Here is a 14661-nt window from a genome sequence, read left to right as displayed (position 1 = left end):
AACATACTGCGGATGCTGGAAATCTGAAATAAAAACAGAAAATGCTGGAAATGCTCAATGGATCAGGCAGCATCTGTGGAGAGAGAAAGAGAGTTAACGTTTCAGGTCGATGACCTTTCATCAGAATATCCGTAATCTTACTGCCACGGAATTCAGGTCACTGCTGAATGCCAATAGTTATTTCATTGTGTGAAGAGATATGTTATAATTTTCTTATGAAATGCATTGTACTTTAAGACTGAGTACATTGTACTTTATTATTGAGGTGTTTGAAGTTTTTATAAGGTTTATATTGTATTTTGTTACAGTGATGTATGGTACTTCCATTACTGAAATTCACCAGTTTTAATAGTAAAAAGCGTTATACTTTATTCCAGCAGTTCATGTATATTTTATAACTTGTGTTGTGCTTTATTCCTGAATTATTGAGGAGTGCTGTGTTGCGTTTTATTACTGAGGTATTGAACAGTGTTGTATCTTTTTGCTGAAGTACTTTCGGGATGTTGCGGGAGAAATTCGGTAGTTTAGCGCGACCATTAGCACCAGAGAGAGGCGTTCAGGGGTCGCTGAACACCCACCGCCTGAGCACCGCGCTATGACAGCACGTCATGAACTTCACTGGTGGTTTAGTGGCGGCGTTGTCATTGAAGAGGTCAAGAGTGTGCAACGCCCCCTTTGCTACGCGTTTGCGAAATGAACTGCGTTTGCCTGCTGTAGTGCCTGGCGCAACTCCCGACAGGGGAAGCAGACGGTGCATAGAGGATCCCAGGGCAATATCATTGAAAAGCGATTCTGCGCTACCACCCCGCAATGGGCCTTTAACGTCCTAAGAGGATTGTGCAATGCTTCCCTTAGCGCCCCACTCTTCTCTTGGGGCAATACAATTAAATATCCCACTTTGAGGTGGTAGACATCGTCTGGCGCTAAAGGTAGTGCTCGGCGGCGTCACTGCCTCAAAGCGGCCGACACCGAATTTCTAGCTCCTTGTTTATAACTATTTAAGTACGATAGAGTGTTGTGTTTTATTACTGATGTGGATTGTGCTTTGTTACTGATGTGTCAGCTGTGGCTCACTGGTAGCACTCTCACCCCTGTGTCACAAGGTTGGGGTTTCAAGCCACACTCTAGAGACTTGAGCACATAAAGTAGATTGACTTCAGTACTGAAGGAGCTCTGGACCATTGGAGGTGCCATGTTTGGACTGAGACAAACTGCGACCCTGGCTGTCCTTCCAGGTGGATGTAAAAGATCCCATGGCATGATTTGAAGAGGAGCAGGGAAGCCCTCCTGGTGTCCTTGCCAACATTTAACCATCTCAACCATCGTCACTAAAACAGATCATCTGGTAATTTATCGGATTGCTGTTTGTGGGACCTTGTTGTGCACAAATTGGTTGCCGCATTTCCCTGAATTACAACAGTTATTACACTTCAAACGTACTCCATTGGCTGTGAAACACTTTAGGATTTTCCGAAGACATGAAAAGTGCTATACAAATAAAAGTTCTTTCTTACTGCGGAGTCCTCTATTAAGGCATTAAGACATGTTTTTTTCTTTGCAAACCAGACTCCAAAGAAAGCAACAAGATGGAGATTCTTTACATCCTGGTCCCGAGTGTCGCAATTCCCCTGGCAATTGCTCTTTTGTTCTTCTTTATCTGTGTTTGTCGTAATAATCAAAAATCATCAACACCTGTTATCCAACGACAGCCGAAACCTGTTAGAGGGCAAAATGTTGAAATGTCCATGCTGAATGCATACAAACCGAAGGTAAGAATTTTTTTTTTGTGTTTAAGTGTATTGTTTTTTTCTCCCATCCTGTTTTTGCATAAGGCATTTCTTTATATCCACCTTATCAGTTCCCTCCATTATTTTAAAAACTTGGGGCCTGAAATTGGTGGCCTTACTGCCCACTGCTGCCAGCTGCCGCCGGGTTTTTTCACCACTCTCCCTTCGGTGACAGATTCCTCTGGGTCTGCAGCCGGCGAGAGGGGTGTACCGCCGGGAACCGCCCACTGCCACCCGCTGACGGCCGCTGGCGGGCAAGTCGCGTAAGTCACCTCCCACCTGCCAAGCTGCCATATTGGTGCTGGCGGGAGTTGGCGGGAGTCGGCAACAGCAGGGGGAAGAACCGCTGCAAGGAGGCAGGTCTAATCCCGATGGTAAGTAAGAAGACCTGCAAAAAAAGTTAATGAACATCTTTAAAAAGAAAAAAGTTTCCAGCGATTCATCTGTATGGGACCCGCTGAAGGTGTTCTGGTGTTTTTTTTTTAAAGATTTTTATTTTTAGATCTTCCCCCGTTCCCTGGGCCCGACTCAATCCTCGGCGGCACTTTGGCGAGGATTGCATTTGCCGCCGAGATTGGGTGCTCCCACCCGTTGCTGCCCAGATTGACGACGTAAGCCGTTATTTTGTCGCCGGGCAGTACTTTTAGAGGGATCTTCCTGGTAAAGTACCGCCCGGTCTCTCGGCAGCCATCGGTGGTCTTTTAGGCAGCACTTGGGCGGGCCTTGGCTTTGACCAAGTTCGGGCCCTTGGATTATGTCCTCCTTTCAATCACTTTTCCACATGTGTTCAAAATAAAATCTTTGGCCAGGAAATATCTCGGGCTGCTCCTGTTCCACCGGCATTTCTTCGCAGGCAATGAGGTGGAAACCTCATTGATGCACATTAAGGGGGTTTGTGCCGCACTTCAGGTAAACCACCCCTGGTGGATCAGGAGCAGCTCCGAGGAATTTTGTGGCCAAAGAGGAGCTTCATCATTGTAATCATCATCTATAACATGCACTACGTATGACATGCATTTCCCTCCCATGTTGATAAAAGCTTTCCCACTCATATATAATGCACACATGAATTTTGGGCCCATTTTCCTCGATAAAATGCTGTGTGTTTTCTGCAAAAAGAATTATTATGTGACCACTAGAGGGCAATATCTGCACTGATATATTGAAGGTTTTGATCTATGTGGATCCATCATTTTCTTCAGTTGATCTTTTGCAATATTTAATCAACATTTGATCATTCTCTACTAAATTCCTTGACCTAGGTGATTTGACTGATGGTTTACTGATGGGTTTGTAAATGAGTGGTACTGATATCTTGACAGACGTATGTCTCATAATTCTCCAAGGAGCATTGATAAAACTGACAATAGTGCCACCTATGGGATAATGTCAGACAGCCCCAACCTGCAAGGACCATCAGCAGATCGGGGCCTTCAAAGGAGCATACCACTTCAAGTTACAATATATGCTGGAGAGCGACGGCTGTGAAGAAGGCGACTAGATTGGACGTCATCAAAATCCAGGTCGCTGATTGGAGCGTGGGCAGGTACAGCAGGATCGGTAAGGTTGGGGCAAAGGAGCGGCGAGTGATCGTGGAGCGACGTGATCGGGGCCCAGGAGAGGTGTGAGTTTGGGGCCCAGAAGAGGCGTGGGCCCAGGGACTGCACGGTCCAGCCCGCACTGCGATATGTGTGCGCACGAGGTCGGTGCAGCAGAGCTGGTCTCCAGTCGTCTTGGGTAATCCTTGCCACTGGACCAAGACATAGCTCTGTCAAGCCCGTGTGGTGGCTGGTGTGCAACGGCCACTACACGTTAAAAAAAATCCACGCACAGGCATCTTCCACCCTTCAACCTGTAGTTCGGGATCTGGAATATTAGGTCCTTCATTGAAACACCTGTGAACTCATCCCTTTTTGGTGTGGAAGCAAGTCATCCTTGATACAAGGGACTGCCTATGATGAATATCAGATAATGAGTATCATGAAATCTACCACATATGTGATAAAATACGCAGGATGTACATTAGTTAGAATAAGTGCTGTCAGATTCCAACTACGGCTGGAAAAGTACCATGGCAGTGTAGGTCCCTTCCCTCACTAAGCCAACCTCACTGGTTAAAGGTACAGGTATAATGACTGTCGGGGTTGTACAATATTATATTAGCATCTACAACCGTGCCAAATTCAAATTGGAGCAGATAGTGCTTTCCTGGCATAGCGCAGAATAATGCAAGGTCGGTTTATTGAAATAGTTCAGTGGTGCTCCCAGTGCACAGTGCATGACATAATGGGACCACCATGTGGGTTGGGGACTGGCATGTTGGGCATCAGCAACAGGTAAAGGGTTGCTGTTTGCCCAGAAACTGCCAGTACTTATTTTTCTTTAAAATGTGGTGGGAACTAAGGTGCTCTTGCAGGTATTTGTCCATTAAAGCCCAAAAAAGTGGCAAAAAAAGACAAATTCAACCCTATATGGCTACTGGATCAACATTTTAAAATGTCTTGCGGGCTTTCCCAAAGCATCTGTAGGGGATGTATGCTGTGTGTCTGGAGCACTGCGTGAATGCTTCATTCAAATTATGACAAGACTCTCCCCTAATTTGTATCATGTTTGGGACCTTTTAATGAGCCTTGTGCACAGTTTGTGTCAGTCACTGGTTGGTCACATTTTGGGGTGTTATAGCACGTCAGGGACATGGTAAGTTGCAGATCTCTGCGTCCAATATTACAGGGTGCCTGGCACCAAATTATTGGCCTTGTACTCTGTCGGATGACGCGCATCACCACATAAACCAACATAAGAATGAAAAAGATAATCCAGGGGTTTATCGGTTAATTAATAGACCATCCACCATATTACTCAGAATTTTAAATATTTGTGAGATGTAAGGTTTGCAATAAATGGATCAATATCAGCTTCCTCAGGTTAACTGAACACTTTTACTGCGATGGAATGGATTGGCTCGATTTGTGAAATTGTTACCTTGATTACTTTGAAAAGAACTCTCTTCAGGGCAGTTCGTTGGCCCCACTCTGCAACGGCCGGGAGACATTGAAGAGTTTGATGGGTTTTTTTCAACTTTCTTCCCTCTTTTCCTAAAATCACTGACTGTTGATGGAATACAGTTTCACAGGTGCTGGCAACATCCCAGTGCCTCACCCAAATGAGCATTCTTCATGTCTGAACCAGTGATGGTAAACAGTTTGACCGAGGGGGCCATCACAGCTGAGCTCAAAGCTGTTCTCTCCTAATGTCCACATACATGCATTTTCCATGCAGGGATCAGGAATGGGAATGCTGGCACATTTTATCTCGCCCCCCCTCCAATGCCACATGCAGCACATTTGCCATTGCCCCAGTTAAGTTGAATTAACTCTCAAAGATAATATTTTCCAGGTGTGTATGACTCAGTAACACACTGGGCAGTCTACTATGGGGGAAATGGGTGGACTTCATATTGGTCTTGTACAACAGGTCTTTAATGTAGATGATCGGTTCTTATCTGAGCAGCCAGCCGTGCACTGCTCTGCCTCCAATTGCTGGCCTACGCAGGAAGGAGCTGTTTGTTCTAATAAACAGCTACCGTCACTGTGCTATCTGTTATCCGCGGCCTCCTCCGCCCGCCCTAAGTTGTTCAATCAAAGCCGGAGCCGAGACTCCTTCACGTCAACCGCTCGTGCATGCTCTGGCACAACATTCTAGGACTTACCTCACCCACGAGCCGGTTCCGAGAAACGGTCGACACATGCTTTACTTGGCAGCTAACTTGCACTATACTTGACCAGGGAATGCTCGATGCTGACATTGGAAGGCGGAAATGGGAAAGAGTCCCATTTCCCAGCAGCTGTCATCCCTCACCTTGATCAGCCCAAAATTAAAAATGAAATCCAGTTCTCAGATAGCCACAAAGTGCCTGTAACACAATACCTGTAGTCAGTGCATTGTCTGCATAAATTGGCATCTTAAAGCTTCCTGGAAGAAACATACCAAGTTCAAAAAACAAACCACAATTTGCAAAAAAAAATTCTTCCAGATATCACTGGCAGTGTATCACGGAGTACTATTAAGACTTCAGACAATAGTGCAATTAGTTTGAAATGCAAACAAGATGGGGGAAGTATGCATTCCCAGGTAGGAAGGGGAGCTGCTCTCCCTGTGTGGGCCTGGGTTGTATGCCCAGTTCTGTCTTGCTTGAGATGAAAATCATTCTCGCTGTGTGGTCACTCACTTACATGCAAGCGGTTGAGTGTCAGATTAATATTGCTGTGGCATTTTCCCAAAGAAAAATAGTCAGCAAGCAATCTGAAAGAAGTTTCTATAAGATGGATCTGATCCTAATGGTTAAGTATTAAGTTTCAACAATATAACATGGTTTTAAGTGAGTCTCTGTGTGTTGAAATTTTGGATCAACACTTGTAGTATTATGGCTGCAACATAAATTAATTAATCTCTGCCAATATAAATTATCCTGACATCTTTTGCTTTTACATTTTTCTAAATGTCATCGCTGAAGTGAAATGGAGTCATCCAATAATACTCTATGTTGTGCAACCTTACAGGACAAAGAGCAGAAGCCAGTTTAGATATTGTTCGGGATATAGGATTACGTAGGATATACGGCACAGAAACTGGCCATTCGGCCCAATCAGTCCATGCCGGTGTTTATACTCCACTCGAGCCTCCTCCCTTCTTTCCTCATCAAAATGTATCCGCAAAACCCTCTATTCTCTTCTCCCTCAGATGTTTGTCTAGCCTCCCCTTAAATGCGTCTATACTATTCGCTTCAACCACTCCGTGTGGTAGCGAGTTCCACATTCTCACCACTCTTTGGTTAAAGAAGTTTCTTCTAAATTCCCTATTGGATTTCTTGGTGACTATCTTATATTGATGGCCTCTAGTTATGCTCTTCCCCACAACTGGAAACATTCTCTCTGTGTCCACGCTATCAAAACCTTTCATAATTTTAAAGACCTCTATTAGGTCACCTCAGCCTTCTTTTTTCAAGAGAAAAGCGACCCAGCCTGTTCATCCTTTCCTGATATCTATACCCTCGCATTTCTGGTATCATTTTTGTAAATCTTCTCTGCGCCCTCTCCATTTGATGATTCGATCTTTTATAAGATATTGTTTCTTCCTCACTTTGTTTGGATCTTGCGTGCTAAATACCATCTTATAACTGATAGAGGTGAGGGTGAGTAATGGTGATTTCCTCCCCCACCACAGAAAATTACCTTCCTTTACAATTTTCTGATAGGTGCTCAGTGCAGCTGCTATTGGGGACTTGTTGGTGCAAATCCGTATCAGACAACTCCATGACGCAGCTCTAAATATGTGACAGAGAACATTGCCCTTTTTTGGGGCCAAATTAGGTAGATTTGTTCCTCCAGTTTTCTTCTCCTGAAGCCCCTGACTCTTGCTGAGGAATGGTTGTATTATAGCCATCCCTTGTACCTCATAGAATCACAGAATGTTTCAGCTCAGAAACAGAGCATTTGGCTCTTCAAAATTGCATAATGCTTATCTTCGCGGGCCACCTAGTTTGATCCCACTCTCATGCTCATTCTCTATACTTTTTAGTGTAGCTGACCCAAGTGAGTCACAGCAGTGAATGGAGACAGGCTATTCCACTATATGGAGCATCACAGCCAAGCCCGATCATCAAAGCCTGATATCCTGTCCAATAATTGTAATATCAACAAAGCACAATACAAATGTTCCATCTATATCCCTGCAATTCCCCCTTTCATGCAACCCAATAAACATAAAAAGTGCTAAGTTCCACCCCAACTGGGAGTGAGTACTCCCCAGTACACTTTCCCTAAGTTTCCTGGCCCAGAAAGGAACTTGGGCGTTGAACTAAGACAAGAAAAAGTCTTGCTATATTATACAAGAAAAAGTCTCTTCTTTCTTTCCCCTGCTCCCAGTGGAGGGTCACCACATCCCGACCCTGTGTTCCAAGGATATTGCATGACTTTTATTAAAGAGAAAACATCAAAAACTTATTAATTTGACATCCCTTTTTGTTTTTATCTGGCTTTCTGTTGATTTATCATGAGAATTTTTTTCAAACAATGAGTTATAAAGTCATCATTCTGGGATTTGGCTGGAGGGGCTCCTGATGCTGACTGTTTGCGTGTGAGTTGTATTAACAAGAGGCCATCATTAATACCAGGATGCTTCAGCATCTTCAATCTTCTCTGCAATCTTTTTTACTCCCAGACCACCTTTCCTTCGTTGAAAATTTGCTCGTGCTTAACCCATCTCTTACCCCTTAACCAATTTCCCTACTGTTCTTATAAAATACTTGCTAATGTTATCAGAGTTGCTGTTAATTTTCCATGCAATGAATCATTTGAGAGTTCTGATCTAATGACTATCACCTACATGGTTTCTGGCGTGGCCATTCCATTGACGATCTTGAAGTCTATGTTATGCGCCCATGGAGCTCTACTCTTGGATACTTTGGTCAATTATTCTTCATTTTCTCAGAAATTCTCAAAGCCTTTATAATTCTAAAACAGTTACCATCATATGACCTCACACCAAAGCTTTGTTCTATCGAGTGCCCATCTAGTTTTGCCTCAAATCAGTCTATATGTGTTGTTGATGGCTCACCCTCTGACTTTTTTTCATTAACTCAGGGTTTCCTCAGTGCTCTGTCCTCGTTACCATCACTCCTTCACACTGCCATCACTCACTATTTAACCTTATCCACTCTTTTTCTTATGATTCCACTATATATTCATCAATTTGTATTTAGATCATATGTCTTCGGTGCTCGAAACCTCCAGACACTTCACAGCATAATGTCTGTGTCACTACATCCTGAACTCCATGCCCTGAAGTCGGACAATGAAAGTCTTGTTTCTTTCAGTGGTTCAAAAAGAGTCTTCCTGTGTTTCTTGCTAGTCTAACCAGCAGCTGTCACCACTTACCTTGGGTGAATTCACGCACTTCATCGATCAACATTATTGGATTCACTTGCTCTGACCTCACATAGAATTCCTATCTTTTCTATTGCTAGAGATTCCTCCAAGAAGCATGGTTTCATCTTTCGTTCCAGACACTTCTTTTTGCCTCAATACCTCTTAACACTTTGTAAAGTTCAGGCCTGTTTCAAGATTTGAATACTGCTCCCGCATCTGAGACGGTTTAGCACCTGTCTCACACATTGGACAAGATTTAACAAAAAGCTTGTCATCTGATAGACAATACCTCTCAACCAAAGCCTCCAGTCTCTCCCTCCATCGCAAACTTGTCTTTATCTTTTATTTATACAATTATGGTCAATGCTGCTCTGAACTTTATTGCCTTGTTTCTCCTAATCTGTAATGTGCATTCCTTTCCTCTTCCCTGCAGAACCTCACTCTGTTGAAATCAAGACATATTCTTTCCAGAATCTCAAAACTATTCAATCCTTCCCATCTCAACAATCTTCTGGCTTTTGAAACCCAAGCTTGACGTCTGCTAACTCTGATTGACCTTGTTTTCTTCCGTATTCTTTTCCACCTTGGTGGGGTCCTGTATTACAAACTTCGACCTTGTATCTCTGTTTCTCAATTTCAAAAAATAAATAAAATGGTCTGTGCTGATTTTAGGCAGGGTCTAGGCAACTTTTACTCCAGGGTCACTAAGAGGGAGTGCTTCCAACTGTACTCAGCTAAATTAGTACAGATTGGAACTGAGCTTGATATTCCTGATATGTGTGGCTAAGTATCAGTTTGTGGACCTTTTTTATCACTGGAGCCATCAGGGATCTGAATGACCTCTTCCTTAGGTCTCCCTGCACCATGGAGCTGAGAGCATAGCTGAGTGACCTACTCAGACACTCTCCCAACTTCTTTGAAAGAGACTACAAGGAGACAGCAAGATTGCCCTGGTGGGAGCTGACTCCCTCCGTCCTTCTGATCTTACTTCTTTTCCTGTGAGTGGTGCTTGGGAAGGAGAGGTGGAAAGCACTTTACTGAAATTATTTGGATCTCCCTGCAGCAATGTGTCTTTGAGATTGGAAAACTGGAGATGCTGAGGATGTCGGATGCAAACCCACATCTTACCACTGTGGCCTGAGAGCCGAGTCCCTGCCCATAATGGTTTACGTATTGAAACAGTGGCATCTAAAGATTGACTCGGCAAGAATCCAACATTAACTCGTTCAGGTCAGGTGGGTTGGGGCGTTAGTGGGAAGCCCCCATGGACAGCAGAACATGATGCTCGGGTCTTTTAACTCCTGGGCCCCATTTGCAATTCTCTGGCCTGTCTGTCTCTCGATGAAACCGACAGACGTGATGTAACAGATGGTGGATGGGACGCTGCCAGGGACCCAAGGGAACAGTCCATGGCAAGGTAAGTGAGGGAGAGGGATCCTAGCTGATCATGGCCAGAGAAGGGAAAAGCGAGGAAGGAAAGCCCAGGGGAGAGGAGGCCAAGGTTTCCTTGAACCTTAAGAAAAGATAATGTATTCAAAAATTAGATACATCTAGTACATGTATTATTGGTCTCGGTTATGAACCTATGGACTTTGCCTGTCAAGCTTTTTGATTTACGTTCTCCATTATATGGGATTGTCATTGTAACACCCTCCTCCATAACTATCAGTAGCTCTACTCCCAAAGGCTGCTGAAATGAGAGTGATCTCTAATTTAATTTGGCAACCTTTGTTCCGCTCTTCTCCTGAAGGCCCGGATTCATGCTGGGATACGGTTCCATAGGCACCAGCAGCTATCTAGTACCTTGTCCAAACGGCTGTTCTTCATGTTAAGTCTGGACAGAAAGTGTTGATGGTCTATTTGACTGCAAGGGCACATCACAGCTACTCGCCCAGTGTCCATGTAGCAGACTTTCCAATAGGAATAACTGAATAACGAACAGTAATCGTGGCTGATTTTTGTTTTCTCTCTCCTTCCTGCCCAGGAGCACAGAGGGTGATTGTAGCATCCCCATGGCTGCTCCAGCTGAAATCAGCTCACTCAGGACACACTGTGAATGAAGCCTAAGGTTCTTCCTAGTCTGTAGGTCTCAGCTTTATGCCACTTTGTGCACTTACCTACAGAACTCAGGATTAGCTGCATAACGGTTTATGTTGGGCATAGAGGGTAAGAGAGGAGAATTTTTTTTTTAATTAAAGTTATGTATGGAAAGTTTTCATTTCAATATTTCAAAAGGAGAATTTAAGAAGGTCCAGGGAACAAAAAACAAAAAGGAATATGGTCTCTTTAATTGTTTCTTTTATGAAACATGGTAAATGAAACCCAGACTTGCCCGGTACTTAACATAAGTGGTTTTTTAAGAAAGAGGGAAAGAAAATGCGGAAATCTGGCCTGTCTGGAGTCAGTTGTTTTTCTTCCACTGGGCTCAGTTTATCTTGGCTGGGAACCGAGCGTGTATCTTACATTTGCTGTACAGTTTGATCGGCTGGGTGCAAGACCAGTCTGTCAAACAAAAACAAACAGATTTACAGCCTCCTGTCGTGTTGTAAGCTTTCTTGGATCTCCAAAGTTATGGCTCCTCTTTTCTCTTTTGATAGTCATCCAGTATTGGTGTGAAGAGACAAAAATAAATCTATCAGGAGTCATGCAGAGGTCAATTTTCTTTTATTACTGGGTATATAATATAGTGTATGTCAGCTTAAAACAACCTTGCCCTTGAGGATTTGCTCTTAATACAGACCATCTGTGCACTTATAATGAAACTTTATTTCCTGCCATCGCTATGCAATGCATGGGTTCGTTTTTCAAATCTGTTGCAGCTTTGGAAGGATTTTAATGGTGTTTATTAAGTGGTAGAGCCTGTAGTGTATTCTAAAACAAGACCCTGAGTTATGAGGTGCTGCGAGAAGCACAGAATGTGTTTTTCATTTTTTTTAAATCATCTATTACAAGTTAGTTTTATGCAGGCTATTTTGGAAAAACCTGCACAAAGTCACAATAGAGGTTAACGCCTGTGCTTGCTTTCCTCTTTTTCTTGATGGCACGGCATTCCTGAGTAAAGTGTCAGCTTCAAAAGGGTAACATTTCCGACTGCACACTCCCGGTGCAGTGTCTCAACCTGTCAAGAGTGCAGATCAGGAAATTGTGCCTGCGTAATTTAAACAAATGAAAAATTGTGTACTGTTAGAGATGTTTTCCCGAAATGCACTTCTGACAGTCCATGCAATCAGAAAATGTAACTTCCAATGTTTTCAATATAAATCAGAATCTTTGTTTTAACTAACATAGTAATTCTTTTAGCTGAGGTGTCAACAATGGAATGTGGGTGTGTTTTTTTTAAACACTTGCCAGCTGTTCTCGAATCTGGTTTAAACTTTACCATGGTCATTGCAGCCTCCTTTGCTGGCTCAGTGGATAAATACATTGCCTAGTGTTACACTACGTCATACAGACCAGCAAGTCCTGGGTGATCCTCGGCCTGTGCCAAGCCAGCTGATCCTTATTTTCTTATTCCGATCCAGGGAAAGGAAAAATGAACCAGGTTCTGATTGCTATTTAGCTGAGGACAGGGTTAGGCTCTGCTGTGATGCAATATCCTACTGACACGAACTGTTTGGATTTACAGATAGAAAATAGCCACTTGGGTAAGATACTATAGGCCACACCCCAACCTACTTGGGGTAGTGACACAGAAGCAACCAGTGTGCATGCCCTTTGAGAACATGAACCATGGAAAAGGGAGAAAATTAGGGTGGGGTGGGGAGATATCTATTGCATACTTTCATATTATCATTTAAGGTGAAATTTCTCATTTCATGTATCTGAATGCATACTTTGAAACAAATAGCTAATTAAATAATTTTAACAATACCCTGCACTTGAAATAAAATGCCTTAAACCCTAATATCATTACATCAATGAAATGATTCATATCTTTTGTTTTGAATTTTATTTTACTTTCTTAACCTCATAACTTAAAAGTTTTGTTTTTCATTCATCCAGCAGAGTAAAGCTAAGGAGCTGCCTCTTTCTGCTGTACGTTTTATGGAAGAATTAGGAGAGTGTGCCTTTGGAAAAATCTACAAAGGTCATCTTTACCTACCGGGGATGGATCATGCCCAACTTGTTGCTATAAAGACCCTGAAGGACTTCAGTAACCCCCAGCTTTGGGCAGAGTTCCAGCAGGAGGCATCTCTGATGTCAGAGCTGCATCATCCCAATGTTGTCTGCCTGCTTGGGGTAGTGACACAGGAGCAACCAGTGTGCATGCTCTTTGAGTACATGAACCATGGTGACCTTCATGAATTCCTCATCATGAGATCACCCCATTCCGATGTTGGATGCAGCAGCGATGAAGATGGAACTGTCAAATCCAGCCTGGATCACGCAGATTTTTTGCACATCTCCATACAGATAGCAGCGGGAATGGAATACCTATCCAGCCATTTTTTTGTTCACAAGGACCTTGCGGCACGTAACATCATTATTGGAGAGCAATTGAGAGTGAAGATATCTGACCTTGGCCTTTCAAGGGAGATATATGCAGCTGATTATTACAGAGTGCAAAATAAGTCCCTCCTCCCGATTCGCTGGATGCCTCCTGAAGCTATACTGTTTGGGAAGTTTTCCAGTGACTCAGACATTTGGTCTTTTGGTGTGGTTTTATGGGAGATTTTTAGTTTTGGACTGCAACCATATTATGGATTTTCCAATCAAGAGGTAATAGAAATGATACGGAAGAGGCAGTTACTCCCATGCCCGGAAGATTGTCCTCCTAGAATGTATGATTTAATGACAGAAACCTGGCATGAGATTCCAGCCAGAAGACCACGATTTAAGGATATTCATGCCAGGCTGAGGTCCTGGGAAGGGCTATCAAGTCATACCAGTTCTACAACACCATCTGGAGGGAATGCCACAACCCAGACGACATCTCTCAGTGCAAGCCCGGTTAGTAATCTCAGTAACCCAAGGTATCCTATTCACATATATCAAGCACAGGGCATACCCCAGGCCCAGATTGGTGGCCTAATTGGTCCACCACTAGCCCAGCATCAGAGATTCATTCAAGTGAATAGTTACCCTGTACCTGCAGGGTATGCTGCCTACCCAACTGCCCATTATCAACAAGGGCCACCGAGAATAATTCCACATGGCCCACCGCCGAAGAGCCGATCGCCTAGCAGCGGGAGTGGATCAACAAGCACAGGCCATGTGACGAGCTTGCCTTCCTCGGGATCAAATCATGATGCAAACACTCCATTGCTATCTCATCATCTATCCATGTCAAGCCATCCTAGCGGAACTAGTGTGCCAATCTTTGCACATATATCCCATAAAACAATGCAAATGGACCCAATACAGGCGACACTAATGGGGGACAGTGATGGCCAATTGGCAAATGAATCTGTTATTAGAGCAGAATTGTAATATATATATATATATATATATTCTTAGAACTTGTTTCAACAGTTTTTATAATTGTGTATAATCTGATTTTAGAAAGAAAATAGGGAATTAAAAGATTTATATACACAACAACACAACACAAGTGAAGCTTTGACGTAGTTTGTCAGCCACCTACCATCCTTGTCCTGACCAAAATGTGATAAGTGCTTTTCTGCACTATTACAATAGCAAGTATTTTTTTCCCCTATTTTTTCCCCTCTTGTCCTAAAGATGCTGATTTTTTTGCTGGGTTGTGTGTCACATACACCCGCAGCCTTCCAGTGCCTCGTCCAAGTGGCCGTTCATCATGGGTAAGCCTGCACTCTGTGTCAACGGGCTGTGCCCTATGCAGTCCTCGTGTGATGTCCGCACATACACACACACTTGCCTTTCAACAAGGGTCACTGAAAGGTCAGCAGCAAGAACCTTGATTCATATTTGTTCCCCCATTCCTTAGCCTAGAGTGCTGAGACCAATTGTAGTATCCCAGCTGCTGGCCT

The 14661-nt window shown here is 43.4% G+C and overlaps 1 protein-coding gene across 1 annotated transcript in view; it reads left to right on the top strand.

Annotated features, from left to right (window-relative positions):
- The window catches only part of ror1 (receptor tyrosine kinase-like orphan receptor 1), a 331882-nt gene extending 317739 nt beyond the window's left edge, over positions 1-14143 (top strand). The window contains exons 8-9 of the mRNA XM_070886144.1: positions 1567-1769; positions 12719-14143. Coding sequence (XP_070742245.1) covers positions 1567-1769; positions 12719-14143 — 1628 coding nt within the window. The remainder of the gene's footprint in view (positions 1-1566; positions 1770-12718) is intronic.
- The last annotated feature ends 518 nt before the right edge of the window (positions 14144-14661 follow it).

Source organism: Pristiophorus japonicus, chromosome 8 (genome assembly GCF_044704955.1).
Source record: "Pristiophorus japonicus isolate sPriJap1 chromosome 8, sPriJap1.hap1, whole genome shotgun sequence".
Lineage (NCBI taxonomy): Eukaryota > Metazoa > Chordata > Chondrichthyes > Pristiophoridae > Pristiophorus > Pristiophorus japonicus.
This window is presented reverse-complemented; position numbering and strand designations above follow the sequence as displayed.